Here is a 20,840-nt window from a genome sequence, read left to right on the forward strand (position 1 = left end):
CCAACCTGGGTACTCTTGAACTATTATTTCTTTATTGATATCATAGCAACTTATCAGAGTCGGCATTCCTGCACACTGTGGATAGTGAGGAAGTATTTTAAAGTTCTCTCCACAAGAGGATTCCCCTACAGCTGAGAGTCTGAGCTGGGCCGAAAGATGGACATCACAGAAAGTCCTGTATAGCACCCTCAGGAAACAGCGGCGACAGCTTGCCTACTCCCAGAACGTTCAGTATGATATGGGCTCACCAGATGGGTATGCAGGCAAGCTCAGCATGTTTGGGGAACTGTCTGGTGGGATAAGGTTGCTGGTGAAAAGTGGCTAGGAAGCGTTCTGCAGAGGAAGGCAACATAGGGGCTCTGTGCCGCTAGATTTCATCTTTATCCTGTCATTTAACCTTCACCCCAACATGTCTTTATCTCACAAGTCGGCAAACTGAGGCTCAGAGAAGGTTAATTTGCAGAAGGTCACACAGCTAATGATTGGAACCAGGCTTCTCTGATCCTAGGGACTGTGCTCTTTCACCTGCACTGTGCTGCTATAAATTAGAAATGCACTTTAAGGGACTTGAGCCTAGATATTTCAAAAATAACATTAGCTCAGGAAAGAGGGCAGCTCATGTTGTAGATGAGATATAGCTAAACATCCAGAAAGACTGATTGATAACCAGGCAGTGGTGTAGGCTCGAGGCCTGGTGGGCATGTGCAGCATGAAACCAGCCATTAATCAGACAAGTTCACTTAAGAGGACGCTAGGTTTTGACTTTGAAGGCAGCCAAAGAAAAGTCAAATACATATTTTTGAATCCTCCAGCAAGCAGAGCTCTTTGGAATTCTTTGCATCCTACAACATGGTAATTAATAATTCTAATTCTGTATTCCTTGCTTGGGATCTTTGGAGCATGGAATTGAAGAAGCATACCTCTTCAACGAAATACAAACAACAGTGTGATAACCCCGTGAGTTAGGGCTTCATTTCATTTACCCTTAGTTCCCCAAGTCAGTGTCTTTTTCCCTCGGTTGATTTCCTCTCCGTGTATGTAACTAATGATAATAATGTGAATAATTTGACTACCTGACGCTAAGCGCTCGACCTGCAGTAAACTTTATTTCTCATAGCAACCCTATAAAGAAGGTGCTGTTTTAATTTCCCATTTTGTCATCAGGAAAATAAGGTTTACAAATGCTTCTCAATAAGTTCTAGGTTACACAGTTAAAAGAAGACATGAGATTTGCACCCAGGCCTGCCCTCTGACAGCCTGGGTGCTCATCTGTGCTGGGTATTTGGAAGGGCGGGGGTGGGGAGAAAGGTGTTAGCTGCAACGTCTGATGGCCCAAACAGATCTTCTTCCTCTCTTCTTTTTCTCCTTTCATCTTCCCCTCCTCCCTTATTTCTACCCTCTCTCTTTCCCTCTCCACTCCTTTAAAAAGCCAAACAAGTTTTTTCCCACTGGGGAGAAATTCTGGAAGTCTCCGTCCCTGCCTCGTAATTAACTTTTTCTTGGGCATGCCATCTAATTTCTGTCCTCTCTTTTTGTCCCCATTCATTACAGAGTGAAGTTTCCATTACGAATTGCCTTTTAAGATTCTTGCGGAGCACTTGTTAAACAAAAGCACAGAATGCTTTATGAATCTGAGAAATTGCTCCAATTTCAAGGTGGAGGCAGGAAATGGAGAAACCCTCTCAGGAGCTCGGGTCCACTCAAATGACCCAGCTCCTATCCCTGCAGCCTGGATTCGTATCTCAGTCAAGATTTAACATCTCATTTCATGTGGTTATATAAAATCACAGAATGCTTTTCCAGAGGAGAGCTTGCTGGAATTTATTTCTGGAAAGTCTCTGGACTGTGGCTTCCGGGGATAATATGTGTGTTGGCTCCAGTATGGCCTGCAGCAGGAAGCCTCCGACCTCCTCACCCCGCATGGGCTCCTTGACTGCTTTTCACAGACAGCACTTTCAGGCTCCCATTTCTTAGCACTCCTGTAAATGCTGAACACCACGTTTGGAATTGCTTTCAGAGTTTTTGTTGCAAAGATATAATTTGTTGCCTTAGTTGTTGTTGTTGTTTACATTGTGAGACGTCCTTAACTAACTTCCTGAATTTTGCTTTTTGAAATTTGAACACCGACTCTTACCCTGTTCCTCCTCTTCGCTTTTTGTCTTGATCCCTTATTATTGTCTTTACTATTGACTCTAGTCTCAACAAACTCTCAAACTCTGGCATTCCTTCATATGCCTAACTGGGAAGACAGACCACAAAACTGTCATATTTGGGATGAAATTGCTACATTGTGTTAATTAACCTCGAGAGTAAGAGACTGACAGATTTAAGAGGAACTAACCACTACTGTGCACTTACTGTGCATGGGCACCATGAAAATTACTTTATATACACTGCCTATTTAATCTCAATAATACCAGTATGTCATGGGTTCTCTTACTGACCTAACTATACAGGTAAAGAATTTGATGCTTGAGATTAAGCAATTTTCAAAATAAAGTCATGGTGGTAATCCTTTTGTAATATACAAATGTAACATACAAATGTAATAAATCAACATATTTTACACCTTAAATGCACACAATGCTTTTTTTTTTTTTTTTTTTAATGTCAGTTGTATCTCATCCAAGCTGAGGGGTGAGAATCAGTAAACTAATAAGGGTTGGAACCAGGACTGGAACCTAGATCTGTTTCCAGAGTCATAGCTACACACCACGCTATAGGCTCTGTGGTAGAATTCCCCAGGCACCCATATTGTTTAGGTAATGTGTGAATGACTGACCCTTAGGGGCAAAAACTCAGGGGCAAATAGTCCTTATTACCAAGTTTTTAGAGATTTGTTTGCTGAATTGCTCTTCCTTTTATGTGATTCTTCCATTTCTAACTTTCAGAGACTTTAAACTTAAAAAACTTATTCATATTCAGCATTTTGACTCTGCCTTCCTAGGAAAAAGCCACCAGTCTTATTCTGAATGAAATTGGAATTGCAGGAAAATAAGACAATATTGGCAGTCTTGAATCCTTCATGAGAGCAGTGAGTACCTGATGAGGAAGGCAAAGTAGAGTGGCTCTTCAGTGAAGAGACCAAAGCCTGGGTTAGTGGAGTACCAGCTACAGGGGCGCCTGGGTGGCTCAGTCCGTTGAGCATCTGACTTCAGCTCAGGTCACGATCTCATGGTTCATGAGTTCCAGCCCCCCAAGTCAGGCTCTGTGCTGACAGTGAGAAGCCTACTTCTGATTCTCTGTCCCTCTCTCTCTGCCTTTCCTCCACTTGCATGTTCTCTCTCTCTCTCTCTCTCTCTCTCTCTCTCTCTGTCTCTCCCTCCTGCCATCTCTCTCTCCCTCTCTCTCTCCCTCTCAAAAATATGGGGTGCCTGGGTGGCTCAGTCTGTTAACCCTCTGCCTTGGGTTCAGATCATGATCTCATGGTTCATAAGTACGAGCCCCCCAAGTCAGGCTCTATGCTGTCAGCGAGAAGCCTGCTTCTGATCCTCTGTCCTCTTCTCTCTGCCTTTCCTCCATTTGTGTGTTCTCTCTCTCCCTCTCTCTCTCCATCTCAAAAATAAGAGGTGCCTGGGTGGCTCAGTCAGTTAAGTGTCCAACTTGGGCTCAGGTCATGATCTTACGGTCCGTGGGTTCAAGCCCCACATCAGTCTCTGTGCTGACAGCTCAGCCTGGAGCTCATTTTGGATTCTGTGTCTCCCTCTCTCTTTGCTCTTCCCCAGCTCATGCTCTGTCTTTGTCTAAAAATAAATAAATAAATAAATAAATAAATGAATAAACATTAAAAAAAAAAAAGAGGGACTCAGTCAGTTAAGTATCTGACTTCAGCTCAGGTCATGATCTCACGGTTCTTGGGTTTGAGCCCTGCGTTGGGCTCCGTGCTGACAGCTAAGAACCTGGAGCCTGTTTCAGATTCTGTGTCTGCCTCTCTCTTTGCTCCTTCCCTGCTTGCACTCTGTCTCTTTCTATTTCTCTCTCGAAAATTAATAAACATTTTTTTAAAAAGAATACCAGCCACAGTCATGCGTCGCCTTCCTCGTGGCCCATCTCCCAACAAGCTCAGGGCTCCTCTGGTTCCACCAGTGGTGCTCCAAGCCTCTGTCCTTCTGCATGTGCTATTCCTCCCCACCCCTGACTTGACCATCCTTGGCCCCAACCTACCTGGTTACTTACTGTTTTTCTGATTTGGCTTAGGCATCAGCTGTTGTGCAGACCTCTTTTTGATCTTCCAGAAAGACGTTTGTGCAAGCAGTATCACTAGGATATGTAAAGCACGACGTGATCTGTACACTCTACCCCTCAAGGCTTCTGCACTTGCTGTAACCTCTGCTTGGAACCCTTTTCTGCTGGATGGATCACTCCTTCTTCATTGGGATCTTTACTCAGCTGGCACCTGCCTGGTGACACCTTCCACAATCACCCTGTTTAACTGTAACCCTCCTCTGCTGGCACACACCTCACTCTCCTGCTCTCTTCTAGTTTTCACTATATTGCTTGTCACCATCTACCTTACTGTGTCACTTACACACTTATTTTGTTATTCTGCATGTTCTCCCTCTGGAATATAGACCCATAAGTTGAAATATTTTTTTATCTGTTCTTTGTAATCCCTGGTTCTCAGAATCATCTTTGGCACAGAGGGTATTCAATAAGTATCCCTTAAATGACTAAATAAAAAAGATAGTGCCTGTCTCCCTTTGCTAGGCTTTGGCACCATTGACATTTGAGCTGGATACTTCTTTGCTTTGGGGCTGCCTTGTGCATGCAGATGTTCAACAGCAGCAGCCCTGATCTTTACCCACCAGGACAGCCACCAGTGCACCCGCCATTTTTGACCACTGAAATACCTCCACACATTGCCAAATGTCTCCTGGGGAGGCGGGGATTGCCTTGGGGAGAATCACTGTAATAGACTCTCATTTCTGGAGGATGGGGTTCATGTCTTACTAGAGTGTCTACTGTCAGAACGCACAGTAAATGTTTGCTCCATTTTTAAAATTGAATTGATGCGACTCGGTCAAATGTTTATCTCAAATTTCATGATACAGTTCATGACACAAAACTGTCCTCTCAAACTTTGTTTTCTTTATATCATGGATGTACTCTACGAAAAAATACCGGTTTAGTATCACTGGAATTCAAGGTGATGTAGAGGAAGGAAGAATTACCAACAACATGATCCTGGTCCTTAAGAATCTCACAGACCAGTTAGAGAGGCATATATACAGCCTCACCCCACCTCTCCCCTCCACAACAAAATGCAGAAGGATACATTCTCTCCTTTCAACCTAGATCATTCCCATCTAGTTTGTCCTCTGTACCAGATTTTCTATTAGCCCATATGGTAAAAATTTTTACTTTTCAGGCCATACGGCCTCTGTTGCAAGTATATCCCTAGAAAATAGCAGCCTTTTCTTATATCAGTGTTTCTAGAGCTAAGAACAAAATCTCAAGGTTGATCAAAAAGTGACTCCATGGCCTCACACACTGTCACAGAATGCTGTGGACTGGAAGAATACAGTGATTACCAAGGATGTGCGAAATAAGTGCATAAAGTGCAGGTTTAGTGGGCTGGGGAAGCAAGTCATTGAATGATTGTTGTATTTTATAAATGATAGAGAATAGAGTATAATGCAAAGCAATGCAATGGAAGTCAGTACAATAGAAAATATCGAAATGCACTGAGTCAATTTTATATTACTGGTTGAATGTACATGAAGGTTTCTGAATAAAACATACAGCTTCTATTTAGACTGGTAACAAAAGGTTAGCAAAGCATTATCTTCAGCCAAATCACTAGAATGATGGACAGAACAGAAGAAGAGTCTGTATGCAGATATCCAGGCAGTATGCTACTGTGCCTTGAGGTCACTAACAATTCCAGGCAGTGGCTGGAAGATGGGCGGATGGAGAGGATGGTTTACAGAGGCCAACGTGCCCCTGTTTCCCTGCATGACTAACTGAATTCTCTTCTAAAGTTCCATCTCTAACCTTGAGTGAGTTACAAACACGGCTCATTCTCATCTTCTACTCAGTATCTTTCCTTAGGACAAAACCTTGACCTGAAGTGACCCCTTTCCTGTGCTTGTCGTCTTGGCAAAAATCCCATTAGTTCTTCCAGACCCAACTCAAAGGCCAGCTCTGTTGAAGAGCTTTGCCCCAAGTCCACCAGGCACAATTTATCACATTCTCCTCTATTCTGTCAGCATTTTATTCATATTGCTATCGTAGCATTTATTGCATTTTATTCTTAGTTTTACATGTGTTTTAGATGTCCCTGCCATCTCTCACCTAGCTATAGACCTGTCAGTACCCAGCATGTTATATGCACACAGTAGGTAGGCAAGCCCCAAACGGTAATGGCTTACAGAGAGGTGATTGACACTGGACTTAGTACTGACCTTGAATTTCTCTAAGCCAGCTTTCTCATCTGACAATGAAGATAACACGGCTAATGCACAGTGCTGCTGCTGTTAGGAGGAAATGGAATATAGTCTTTAAGGCCTTAATAGGTCTTCCAGAAATGGAATTCACCATTACTATTGCTAGTATTATTACTGTTGAAAAGGAGAGTGCAAAGGGCTATTACAGCTGTGGATACAAACACAAATAGTAAGTAATAGGGGTGATGGTGACTTAGTGCCACTAGTTAAATGTTAACCTACACAGTATACCATGTGCCTAAGACCAGAACAATATGAAAATTGAGAGTTGTAGACATTGGGATATTTGGTTTTATGTATCAGACTAGTCATCTGGATGATTTTATTCTTACTCTTTTTTCTGTATTTTAACTGTTTTTTGGGGGGAAGAGATTAAGGAGGTAGAAATGGCAAAAAGGGTTAAAGTAACAGAATTTTGCTCCTGAAGACACCTAATAGACTTAACATTGTGTAGTTAAGTTGGAGCGGAGTTTCTCAGTCGCAACACTATTGACATCTGGGGCCAAAAAATCCTTTGTTATGCAGGGCCAACCTATACAGTATACGACATTTAGCAACATCCCTGTCCTCTACCCACCAAATGTCATTACTGCACTGACCCTACCTGCCATCTTGTGACAACCAGACACGTTTGAGGGGGTCTTTGATACATACCGTGTTCTGAAAGAGATGAGGAATAAACCAAACATAGAAATGATATCACCTTTGTTATTGGCAGAGCTGGGTTGAAGAAGGGGAGTTTGTCAGTAAGACAAGTCAGTTTGGTAAAAATGAACACAGAATAAGGCCAACTTATCAACCAGGTCCCAGGGAGGAAGGTGTTGTTGGGGAGGTAAGAAAAATTGATTCTATCTGTATGAAGGCAGCTTACTCCCAAGGCATGGGGGTGGCCATGGGGTTTTGCTCAGCATGAATAAGTCTTAAATATTTCCTCCCTATTTTGAGTTTTAGGTTCACATACTCAATTATAATCTTTGGCTCATGACACCATGTAATCGTTAGCCCATGGTAGTCAGCTATTATTTATTGAAATATCTTGATGGTTACTTTTAAAGGATGTAATTCACATCTAGTGACTATCCAAAATAAAGCTGGAAATGTAACAATTACATACTTGTAAATACATGGTCCTCCCCAGCCTAGCTTCCTACTTCTCCCACCTGAGAATCATCATCCTGATACCTATTCTCCCCAAACTGACCTATGTAATTTAATTCCTCTAGCTCCACAGGTCAGAAATGAGCTCAAGGAAAATGCTTCCTTGAGGAAGCCAGGAGGGAAGACCAGGGTTTCCTCCTATCAGGTGGCGCTGAATGAAACTTGTCTACATTTCCTTATATTTTGTCAGCATACAGTGCATCCCTGGCAACTAAGTATATGCCCAGAAACCTTTCTGAGGATCCTGCAAAGTGTTTAGAACTTGAATGGTTATTATTCTTTGATTAGTGTGAAATCAGCGTTGCCACATTGAACACATGCTGATGATACTGGCCATCCATAACTTGGCATCTAGAAACCTACATGCTCACTTTGTTCCCCTTCGGGTCTAAGTTTTGTTTCATGTTCTGAGAATTTTTGAATTTAAAGCAAGTAGTCTTTCTGTGGATTAAGGCTCCCTCAATTTGGACTTTTCTGGTTTTCTTGCACAATCCAAAGAGTCCCTTCAAAAGCAGAATAATACCATTTCTGAGTTGGTCTAGGGCAACATCTCCCCCAGGGTAAGACATTAATAACAAATGACATTGTAATGACAGATTCAGGTTGATAATTTCACTGCATATTTATAATCTATTCAAGCCATGCTTCGGACTTAGCAAAACGGTTGACAAAAGAGCAACATACCCATAATGCCTGAGTTTTTCTGAGTTTGCACAGTAGCTATGATTCCAAATTTCACTGTAAACCATGTGATAGAAACTCATCAAGTCAAGGAACGAATGACAATGAGCTCTCATTAAAGAATAAGCTCCATCACATAGGGATTTTTTTTGTCTAATCCATTGCTACCTCTAGAACAAAAACTTGTGCATGATAGTAGTGTTCTTTGGGATAACAGAATCCTGGTGATAAATAACCATGGTCACATCCAGTTCTTGGGCTCACTGCACCTGTTGTGCCCTTTGCTCAATGGTTTGCAATGGTAATTTAATGTAACTTGCACAGCATAGGTGTTGTTATCATTATTGCTATGTTTTTGAGAAAACTGAGGTCCAGAGGAGTGAAAAAATTTGCGGTAGGTGACACAGCTATTAAATATAGAACAAGGATTTGAGTCATGTGGTTCTACTGCCCTGACTTCTCGGAAACTGGAAAGAAATGCTGTGCTGACTTGGCTTCTTATTGTGGTTTTACCATCCGCTAAGTCATGCTGTACAAAATTATAGGTCCTCTGAGCATCAGAGTCTTTGTCTTTGAAATGCTAGGTTAATAGTTAATCAAGAAGAAACAGATATAAATAATCTATCCACAACCTTTAGGATGCTAGTGTCTTTTGATGTCTTATAAAGTATTCAAAGAAACCTTGCACTGATCTTCATTTCAAGTAGTTCAAATTTTGGATGACATGTTCCTGTTTTATTTGCCTGTTTTGTTTTTTTAAATTACTTTTTCATACTCTCTGAAGTTTGAATGGGTAATGACTTTCTGTTTTGTTCTGTATGAATTCCAGTAAAAAAATAGTATGTGCCTTGATTTGGTAAATTGTGACTAGTCTCAGACAAAAATGGAGATTCGATAAGACTTACATGAACCTGAACAGCTCCCTACCCCCCTTCTTTGATGCCATATGTGCATTTGTACTTATTTTTTTTTCTTTCAATTTATAGGCTATTTACTTAGCCCTTATGGAACTATCCAAAAAAAAAAAAAGAAAAAAGAAAAAAGAATAAAGCTGCTCATGTGAATGCCAGGTTTCAGATTAGCCTGCACTGTAACATATGAAGAACAGACCTGTAGCTAAAAAAGCCTGCTTGAATCTTTGCTCTTCTGCTTTGCTACCTGTATGGCCTAAGGCAGGATGCTTTGTTTCACCTGTTTTGTGAAAGAAACAGTAACACCTATCTGGCATTTCTGTGATAAAGGCCACTACTACTATTCTTAGAAACTAAATCAAGCACAAATAACAAAGGACACCTTTAACCCATATCTTGGTGAAGCCCAACTCCTTTTTGAGTGGGTTTATATTGTCTGGGTATTAGACAATTTGTTCCTGCTCCATGCTTCACAGTCATAATGATATTGCCATTAATCAATTTTATTTAACAAAATAGTAATTAAACACTACATGCCACATGCTGTTTAATGGCCCTTACAAATATTAAGTCATTTCATCCTCACAGCACCCTATTTATTATGACATCTGCATTCTTAGAACATTGCAAACATGCTTTCCTCACAAAATCTCAATCATTTCTTTGTAAGAGTTGAGTAAGTTAGGAGCACCCATGTGTATTACTATGAATCTGTGTACGTGTGTGTGGACCAGTGCACACAGCTCTGACCCTAGTGCTGTTTGTTTCATGAAAGACACCCAGGCTGAGCTTCTTGCTTCCAAATTCCTGTTGTCTTTTGGTGTTACTTGAAACTTCTCTTTACCAGCTTTCCATCTGCCATTTCAGTTTGCCATAACACTTTATTTATTTTTGTTATTACCTTTGGTGCAGAGCTCTATGTTAAATATCCTACTTGAAATGTCAGTCCCCAAAGCACAAATGTGTGAGTTGGGGGACAAGAGATTTTGTATACATTTGCATGCATATATTTATATACATATTGGTTTGTGATGAACATACCAAGGCTGATGGGGTCTAAATGTTTTTTGCATAGTCTTAGGGTACAAAGATGTTAGAAAATGGGAAATGGTATTTGAATAGCAAGGGACACGCTGTCGGTCCTCTGGCAGAAGCAAAGGAGCTCACGATTAATTACTAGGCTACAGAATGTTAAATTATCCAGGGGATATTAAATGACGTGGCAAATGGCAATATTGTGAGAAGCTCTATGTATTTGAACTAGTGTTCACCTATCCAGGGGTTTTATGTAGCTTTTTAAAAATTAAACCCATACTACTTTTTTGATGATGGCAAAATAGAATGATGACATTTTTCCAGTGTGACATATTTCTAGCTGCAACTAAAAACATTTGCTCACCTAGCTCTCTTGTGAATGAAAGAGACTCAGTGGTAACGAGTTGCAATCACCTTCATTAATGACAAATTTTGCAGTTTTGGTACACTAAATTATGGGTTATGCTGAAGGGTTTGATCATAAGTTATCCGGCATGGAAATGCAGAGGAATTGTTAAGGGTTTTCCTGTCAGAATAAACTGCAGAATATAGGTTAGTTCATTCAGTAACTATTTTTGAAGCATCTGTTGCGTGCTCAAGTTCTGAAATTATGGTACAATGGGGAGCAAGAACAATCCAAGTTATTTGTCCTGATGGGTCTTACAGTCCAGTGGATGAAACAGAAGGTGGTAATCAATTATACATAAGTGAACAATTATAGGTAGTACTGCTAAGGAGAGGTTCATGAAGCTATATGCTGTGCTGGTGGGTAATGGGAAACTAACCTGGTCTCCGAAGGCTAACAGGGCAGCCCTGAGTTGGGGTTGGGTTAATTTTTCACTGCTTATCAAAAGACTTAACAAAGAATACTCCCTTTGAAGCAGCATTTGCACGTTGAAGCATTTATCCTAAAGGAATAATTTGAGGTGTGGTAAGCATTTTAGCTCTAAGGACAAGGTATTGTTTTATGATGAAATTGTTGGAAACATCTTAAGTATGCAACGGTCAGCACTTAAATTTATGTCATCAAAAATTGTATAGACTATTCCAAATCTTTTAAAGAAATACACAAATATTTTTATTATAATAAAAAATGCATTAAAAGCAGTTACAAGGAGTAATTTCAAAATAGTGTTTTAAATGCCTTTGCCTTTGCCCTACCCTATCCTTTCTAGTTATCCTATTTGATTTCAGATATATCAGTAATCAGAATAACAGCAATAGTAATAGCTGCTCATACTAACTGCCGCTTAGCACATGCTAGCCCTGTGCTAAATACTTAATATCCATTATTTCAATTGATCTCCTATAAACCAGTGAAATAGGTATTATTATGTTTATTTCTTTTTGCACACAGAAACTTTTAAATATGTCAACACATACATATTCTCTGCAACAGAGAGGATTGTTTCAGCATTCATGCTCTTCACCATGAGTTTCCTTATTGCCATCTTATCTAAGAGAAATCTCTTCTTATTATTATTTTTTGTGTGACAGCTTTCTGCCAAGAGGGCTGCAGATACGGTGGAACATGTGTATCTCCTAACAAATGCGTCTGTCCTTCTGGATTCACGGGAAGCCACTGTGAGAAAGGTAACCCTGCCTGTTTTGTCATTTTGGGGGGTTGGGGGGTAGGGAGTGGAGACAGAAACAGAATCTTTCACAGAGAGTGGAGCTCTTTCTCTAAATACAGGACTGTGGGTGGACTTGAAACGTTATGTTTTGATGGCAGGTATACCTCTTCCAAAGGGTACATTTTGCTTACTGCATATTAGGCATCCTTCCTTTGAAAACAGGTCTTCATTTGCCCTCTCTCCAGCATGTCTAATTTAGCAAGGTCAAGTCTTTTCTCTGCTTTCATTGGCAGTGTGGTTATTTAGTGCTAATTAGAGATAAAGCCTGACGTACTGACCTGCCCAACTTATCATGTAATGGGTAGCATAACGTGCAACTATTGGAGTAGCAGTCTGCTGCATCAACGGAATCTAGATTAGAACCACATGCTCTTTGCATAAAAGCACATTAAATAACTCTAGCAGCAGGTTTATTGGTATGCTTGGAATTTTATTCTAATTTTGGTTTATAGTGAACATTATCATTCATGGACCCGATAATATAAGCCGATTAGTATTGGTAAGATTCCATTATGTGCCTCTTTGTATTGGCAATAAATGTAATGTTTACACCCAGTGCTATTTGGTGAAAACCAACTCTCTTATTAATTGAAGAAGTCCTCCTACCTTTGTGTGAGTGAATGATGCCATTTGAGGTCCATGTGCCAGGTGTATGTAATCAGTGCAGGCAAGGGGTTTATGCCGTGTGTAAGGTTGAATATTTCAGTATATTTGCCCATGAGCTTTGTTAGGGTAAAACCACTGAATGGTGTTTTTCTGAGAAGGGAATATCATACTTGACACTTATCAAAGAATAGCCTAGAAATCTGGAAACACGGTGTTTTCATCATTATTCCTCTTATTTGATAAGTTTTAGGATGTCTTCGTCTAATTCCAAAGATCTAAGCAAAGCTCTTCTCTCCTGCATGTTTAAAGTTTTATTTTTTTTAATGAGCCTATTATACCCCAAACTGTCCAATGTACCACTACATTGTGCTACCTGTATATTTATCAGGCAGCCTGATTCTTTATAAAAAAAGATTTCAAAATTTACATGAATTATTCAATAAGGAAATCAACAATGTGCATACCATTGTTTCCATATTTTGTGATTTTATCAACAAATCATCACATTTATTAAATTAATTGGCTTGTCCTTAAAAAGACACATATACAGGAGCCCAGTTCTGCTTCTATGCAGCATGAGAGCATTACCCCGTGGAGCTGAAATTTTCTTTCCAAAAGCAAAGACACAAATGGTAACTTAGCACACATGCCTTTACTGCAGTGCATTAGATTTTGATTAAGTTTTGTAAACTGAAAAAAAACCCTAAAGTTTTCCCATTTCCTTTAGAACTGCTGTGAGTCCCTAAAATGAGTATCCAGGGGTTAATGGGGACAGAATGGTGATGGTGAAGATGTTGATACTGATGGATACCAGTACTCCCAATAGACCATTTGTCATGTACTAGCTATGTTGTCAGGTCTTTAAAATGAGTGCTTTAATATTAACTCACAAAAGAGATTGATATCACTGCTCCCATTTTATAGAGTGTAAACTAAAGCTTTATCCAGGTTAGGCAGCTTCTGCAGTGCTACAGAGCCAGTATTAGAACAGAGACTAAAACATAAGGTGCATTGCACAAAGCCTGCATTAGAAACCCTTGTGTGTGTTTCTCAAGGAAAACACGTGGCCTTCCTGTTAAAATCCAGACTCCTGGGCTCCCAGCCTAGACCTGGTGAATCAGGATATCTGGGGGAGGGCCCAGATGTCTGTACTTTCACCAGGCACCTCAGGTTGGTCTTATAAACCAGTTGTTAAATTGTATTGAGATGTTTAATGAGAACATCTTTAAAGTTCTTACTCTTTTTAGCTTTTAAAGAATTAGGGAAGAGCATTTATCTTTGACGGGGACCTGAGTCAGTGGCCGCTCAGGAAAAATTGTCATTTCTTTTTTTTTTTTTTTTTTTTTACAAATAGTTTATTGTCAAATTAGTTTCTACATAACACTCAGTGCTCATCCCCAAAGTGCCCTCCTCCATGCCCATCCCCCCTCCCCCCCACATCCATCAGTCCTCAGTTTTTGTCAGCATTCAAGAGTCTCTCATGGTTTGCCTCTCTCCCTTTCCCCCACCATTTCCGCCCTTCTTCTCCCCCTTGGTCCTCCGTCAAGTTCCTCCTAATCCTCCTATACGTGATGGCTTGTTGATTTGACCTTTGGCCTTTTCTCTGCTCAATAAGGGGTTGGTGAATCAGTACTTACATTCTGGTCCATGATGTGGAACAGGGAAAAAAGAGATGGAGGAGAAAGTTAAAACCTGAGGAAAAAATGAAGCAAGGATGGGCAGGACATGGGTTCCTATGTAAATGTTAAAAATGTTAAATTTGAGATTGACAATTGCATTTTCTTGAATCTTTGTGCAGTTATTGTAAGGTTATTTCTCCACATGTGATGCCATCTCCCATCAGTAGCAAAGCCATTCCATTAAATGCTGGCCAGTATTCTTTTTTTTTTTTTTAATGTTTATCCATTTTTGAGAAAGAGAGAAACTGGGTGTGAGCAAGGGCAGGGGAGGGGCATCGAGAGAAGGGAGACACAGAACTCAAAGTTGGCTCCAGGTTCCGTGCTGTTAGCACAGAGCCCGACATGGGACTCGAACCCATGAACTGTGAGATTGTTACCTGAGCCGAATCAAGACGCTTAACCAACTAAGCCACCCAGGTGTCCCATAAGGCTGGCCAGTATTCCAATTCTGTGAGATTTTTTTGTGAGTAGGATAAAGCATACATTTTTCAGTCATTTGTGTGCAATGGATTAGATGAATTTAGGGCAAACACTGAAACCTATGCCGTATCTTACCTGAATTATTTTGTCACGTTGATCATTAGTAGTAAACATTAAGTACTTCTGTTTGCCTTTGAATAATGATGCCTTGAGTCTCAGGATACAAGGGAAAAATGCAAACGCATTATAAATGTCTCACGGCATGATTAGACTAAATCTTTTATTTGGTTTGTTACAATTTCAAGGCTAATTAAAACGTCCCATTTTAGCTGTATAGAATTCACTTATGTTTAGTCTTAAAAATGTTTCCCTTGCACTCCCCCGCCCCCCCCCCTCCAGTTTTGGCTTTATCCATTGTGATATTCAGCCTTTCAGAATATAAGTACATTTAGTTAAATCATTGAAATCATTTGTTAAAGAAAATGCCTATCTAGAATTTAATGAAGTTAAGACTCCTACCTGTGTTTGGTATGTTACCTCAAAGATGAACACCTGTATTTATCTTCTATTGATGAGATTTTAGTAAATGTAAGTTTTTCATAAAATTTACTCAGAATAAGCAAAATTTTATCTTCCGTGGTTTCTGGACAGTGAATTACGTTGGTCCTTCTCTATGTCCTTACCTTTGATTTGGTTTCTCCATGAACATTGAGATGTCTAATGAGAGAGATAAGCAAAGAATCAGATGAATCACTTTGCTACTTTTAGGATAGAAAGAGCAGCTGGAGAAAGCTCTCTTGTTAACCTGAGGGAGCTAACAGACCTTCGTGGCATACTGACATAATGTAGCCAAACATAAAACAAAATAAAACAATATTAAGTCCTCCCAGAGACTTTCCAAAGGTGAAACTGAAGAGCTACATTAAATCCAAAAATAGGTCATCTACCAGAGAACAGCAGAACACCATCTTCTGAGAAGTGAATGAGATTAAGTTTTCTACCTGGCATTAAGCCATTTGCAAGCAAGAACAAATAGAGATTATATACAAGGTATCAAATTATGTCCAGTTAAAAGGTTTCTTAAATTTGACAACATTGACCTTGTGGAACAGATAATTCTTGGTTGTGGAGGGCTGTCGTGTGCATGGTTAAGATATTTAGCAGTATCGCTGTAGCTCTATACCATCAGCCTTGTCATCCCCAGCCTTGACAAGCCGAAATATTTCTTCACATTGCCAAATATTGCCAGGGAGGCAGAATTAATGCCTACTGACAACACCAGGTTAAGATGTAGCGTTAAAAAAAAATATTTGACAAAAATTTTATGTATGTATATATGTATGTACGTATGCACACACATATATATTTTAGGTAATGTATCTCAGTTTTAGTTGATAATATGCAACTTATAAGCATTTTGGTTGGGGGGGGGGGGCGGGGGAAGACCAGACATTTTAAAGAATCTGTTGAGCATTTCTTAGAAGTGCTCAAATTCTTGACCATCCAAGAGCCAGAGGCTGGCTGATATCCACCAGGTGCTATGTGAGACGCACCTTCTTATTGTCATAGGCACCAGGTTGATGTGGAAGCTGGGCCACATCAAGGTCTACTTTGTCCCACTGACAGAGTACACAGGTGAATGCTCTAACCCTGCCCAATGAGTAAGTTACCCTAACCCTTGTGTTCTTCTAAAGGAAGAGAAAATCCTTTATTCTTTCTTTTTCTTTTCAGAAAGTGTTTTAATATATGTAATAAGAAGATAATGTCTCATAATAAAAAACTTAGACACACACATCTTACATGAAATCTCTAAAATGATTTCTCTCTGACGATACTAGGGAGTCAGTTTTAGAAAGAGTTTTGACTGGGATATAAATGAAGATGTTACCGTCTGGTGGTGGTACAGACAGGAAAGCTAATTTTACTGCATTTCTCTACTTGTAAATTTCATGAATTCAAGTTATATACCCAGGCACTTATAATCAGGATCTTGTGAATCAGACAAAATTGGACAGTACTCATCAAACTATAGGCTAGACCATAATCTAATGTAAAAAATTAGAGAAAAAAAGTGCTGATATTCTAAATATAGCAGATCTTGAATATCTCCCACATGGCTTCAGAAATGGGTTCATTTATAAATATTATTCAGTAAACTCACATAACCATTAAGCCTCTCATAATCTATAAGCCTTTCCAAAGCATGGTAAGTACCTGATCAAGAATATTCAAGGAGGAAACTGAGTGGCTCAATCATTTGAGCATCTGATTTCTGCTCAGGTCATGATCTCTCAGTTTGTGAGTTCAAGCCCTACATTGAGTTCTCTGCTGTCAGCGTGGAGCCCGCTTTGGAGCCTTTGCTCCTCACCCCACCTACTCTACTTGTGCGCATGCACACACACACACTCTGTCTCTCAAAAATAAATAAACATTAAAAAGCAAAAAAAAAAAAAAAAATTCAGGGAAATCAATAAATAGCAAAAAATGTTTAACAGTCTTATCTATTCACAATATAATTTCTGGTAACTATTTTCTTATTTTGATTTTCTGAATTTTCTAATACAATAAATATTTTTTTTATTTTAAACTTTTAAAAATCATTCCTTACTACAAAGAACATAAAAGGACTTTATTTTTCTCAGTTACGTGGGTCTTTTAGCTTTTCCTTAAAGGAAAGTGATTTTTTTTGCCAGATAATTTGTTCTTCTCCCTGTGTCTCAGGGACTTGCAGACATAGAAACAGAGGGTAGCAGTTTGCCCTGAGTATGTTATCTATCCACGAGGTAAAAATAAAGACTTCTGTACTCTTCCAAATTTTAAATATTGCTCTGATTTTGAGAGCTCTCTGCTGTCCTTCATCTGTATGCATTTTCTCTGCCCACTCCTGTTTCAGGGAAAAAAATTAAGAGCTTTTAAAACGGTGGATAATAGTTCCATTCTGTCAACAGAGAAGAGAAATTTTTTTCTGTTTCCTCTCCAAGTATCATGAGACTGTGGGGAAGACATGTGGAAAGAGAATGAGTATAAATGTGCCTCTTCAAGTTCTTAGCAGTTAGATTTATTTACCTTTTCTCCTCATGAGCTTTCTCTGGTTGCCCAGCACATGGTGCAGGCTCAGTAAGTTTACTGCTGTTGTACAGCCGATAGGTGCTGGAGTAAGCAGTGCTTTTGTGGCTTCCTCTAAAAGGGAAATAAAAGAGTTTGGGGTTTCTCTGAGTTGAACCAACCAAAAAAGAATAAACACAGATGCTTCATTAAAGCATTAAAATTTAATTAAAGTCAGATGAGTGTGAATTTGTTTGAGGAGCTATTCCCTGCTCTGAAGGTTTCCAGAAATAGAGAATAGCAGAGAAGAGGCATTGCAGTGGGGAAGAGGAGCCCAGACCCACCATCACTGAGATCCTTCACCTTGCGTACCTTGTTGGGTACCTTCTCCCTGTCTTCAATTCCAACCACTCCCCTTTTCTTCTTCTTTCAGCTACGATGGAAGAATTCAGCCAAAGATCTAACACATTTCCCCATGGCTCCAAAATGGAGTTGCCACTTAAGCCTTAGAGCTATTTGGAGCTATTTCAAAACCCTTTCCTTGACCTGCCAGGATTGCAGTTTTTTAAAATGTTTTATTTATTTCTGAGAGAGAGAGACAGCATGAGCAGGGGAGGGTCAGAGAGACAGAGGGAGATACAGACTCTGAAACAGGCTCCAGGCTCTGAGCTAGCTGTGAGTACAGAGCCCGACACAGGGCTCGAACCCACGAACCGTGAGATCATAACCTAAGCCGAAGTCGGACGCTTAACCGACTGAGCCACCCAAGCGCCCCTGGGATTGCCATTTAGTCTGGTGTCAGGCATAGGGAAAAATTCCTCAAGCCATTTTTCATTCTCATCTCCTTAATACAGAGCAAGTTGTCAAGTCATATCAGTACAACTTTTGGGAATGATAGCTTTTGCTCATAAATAGAGATATGGACTATAAATTAGGGATGCAGCCTAGGGTAGTACAGAGGACTGGAGTAGAGGCAGAGGCCTGAGTTCTGATAGTAGATCTGCTTCATGAATTAGCCTCTGTGAAGTAAAACTTGCATTACCCACCTCTCATCTATTCTCAGTCCCCAAATGTTTGTACTTATTGTGAGGCACCTAGTGTCACCCTTTCAGCTGTCTACGAGGACACATATGCATGTTATTCAGCCAGTATCTAGTGAAGTTGGGTTCTAACCCATGTAGTACTGAATCCAAAGTTCATACACCTTCCAAAAATGTCTTTACTCTTTTTTAAAAAGTTTTGTAATGTATGTTTATTTGTGTGTGTGTGTGTGTGTGTGTGTGTGTGTGAGAGAGAGAGAGAGAGAGAGAGAGAGAGAGAGAGGGAGGGAGGGAGGGAGGGAGGGAGTGGCCAGAGAGAGAGAGGGAGACACAGAATCTGAAGCAGGCCCAGGCTCTGAGCTGTCAGCACAGAGCTTGATGCGGGGCTCAAACTCACCCTCTGTGAGATCATGACCTGAGCCAAAGTTGGACGCCTAACTAACTGAGCCACCCAGGAGCCCCTAATCTTTTTCCTCTTGATCACATTACCTGTATCCAAGGGCAGTTGAACCGAATGGGTTCTTTAGGAGGCCAATTAAACTCTGTTCTCTGGTGATGAATGACCCATAATTTCCTACTTCCTTATGTGCACTGTTTTCACCTATTCCTTTCAACTTTTTTGTTGTGCCTAAGGCAGGAAGAAAATAAACAAAATAGGGATAAAGAGCACAATCTCTGAAGCCACCCTAGCTCATTCTGAGTTGGGGTTTCAGAATATAGGATATGGGATCGGATATATATAATGTTTCTAAGCTTGTTTACCACTAAAAAAGGAGTATCACTGCCATTTATTTCATAATATTATGGTGAGATTAAATGAAATCGTCCATTTAAATCACTTGGTAGAGTGCCTGTCATACAGTAGGTGTCTATAAATGGTATCTATCATTAATTCTGCTCTCAATGCACCAGGTAATAAAACTCAGAAATAAGACTCAGAAATAATAGGCTACTTCCCCAAGGACACTCAGCAGGTAAATGGTGGAGTCATGTCTTCCTTACATTCACCTTCTGCTACTGAGGTCTCTAGTCTTTCTACCACCTCTTATGGCCTCTCACTGTAGCATTCAAATGGAAAGCACTTTTATTCATGTTATCTTTGCTAATTCATATTCTCTCTAGTCCCATAAACATTTTATATAATTTTGTATCCAGGTAATACATATTAATTTGTGCACCAGAGATTTGCTCTCGGGAAAGAGTGAGTTAATTCACCTGAAATAGTGGCTTGTATAACTTTGATATAGTCCTTGGGAATGATATCTTTTTTGTTATTATTTGTTTCCCATTTGTTGGAGTTGAAGATGTCACACCAACTTCTCACAGTATTATTGATAGCATAGATGGCTTTTCCCTAGACAGATGTGAGACCTCATTGAAAAGGCTACCCACTGGTCCTTCTACAAGTACTTCCTTACCCCTTTCTTGATTCCCCAAGTTCATGCAAGAAAAACATACCTTCTGATTCTCAGTTTGGCATCAGGAAACCTGGATGCTATTCCCTAATTCTATGCTTGACTAGCTATATGATGGAGGCAACGTCAACTTTCCTGTGTAAAATGGGAGTAATCTTCTTAGAGAACCCTTAAAGTGGTCCAAACTCATTCATCAAACTTGCCTAGGAATTTACATGGAGAGAATAATCAAAGATGGCCACATACATGAGGTTTGAAGATGTACCTAAAATCTTGAAAGGATGGCATTTTAAATAATAATACATTGGAAGAAACCTAGATTTATAACAATGGAGAGTTAGTGAAATAAAATATAGGCAACTATGTGTGGAACCTTTCAAACCTATGAAAGAAGAAGAGTATTTAATGAGATGGGAGACATAGTATATGGTTAAGAACATAAATTCTGAATGCATTCTGTTTCTAAGGCCTTACTCTGTCATATTAGAAAGTTAGTTCAATCTTTTGTGCCTCTGTTTGTTGATTTTTTTAAAAAAAGGGAGAATAAAAATAGTACTTCCCCATTGGAAAGTATTCTTAGGGCACCTGGGTGGCTTCATCAGTTAAGCATCTGACTCTTTATTTTGGCTCTGGTCATGATCTAACCATTTGTGAGATCATGGCCTACATTGGATTCTATGCTGACAGCTCAGAGCATGCTTGGGATTCTCTGTTTCTCCTTTCTTCCCCCCCCCCCCAATAAATAAATACATAATTTCTTTTTATTTATA

General features: G+C 39.8%; 1 protein-coding gene across 1 annotated transcript in view; it reads left to right on the forward strand.

Moving 5' to 3' along the window:
• LOC120245994 (protein kinase C-binding protein NELL1-like) overlaps nt 1-20,840 on the forward strand; it is a 362,498-nt gene that overhangs the window by 124,011 nt on the left and 217,647 nt on the right. The window contains exon 3 of the mRNA XM_039253279.1: nt 11,729-11,824. Coding sequence (XP_039109210.1) covers nt 11,729-11,824 — 96 coding nt within the window. The remainder of the gene's footprint in view (nt 1-11,728; nt 11,825-20,840) is intronic.

Source organism: Hyaena hyaena, unplaced genomic scaffold (assembly GCF_003009895.1).
Source record: "Hyaena hyaena isolate Hyena2069 unplaced genomic scaffold, ASM300989v1 scaffold_449, whole genome shotgun sequence".
In the NCBI taxonomy this organism is placed as follows: Eukaryota; Metazoa; Chordata; class Mammalia; order Carnivora; family Hyaenidae; genus Hyaena; species Hyaena hyaena.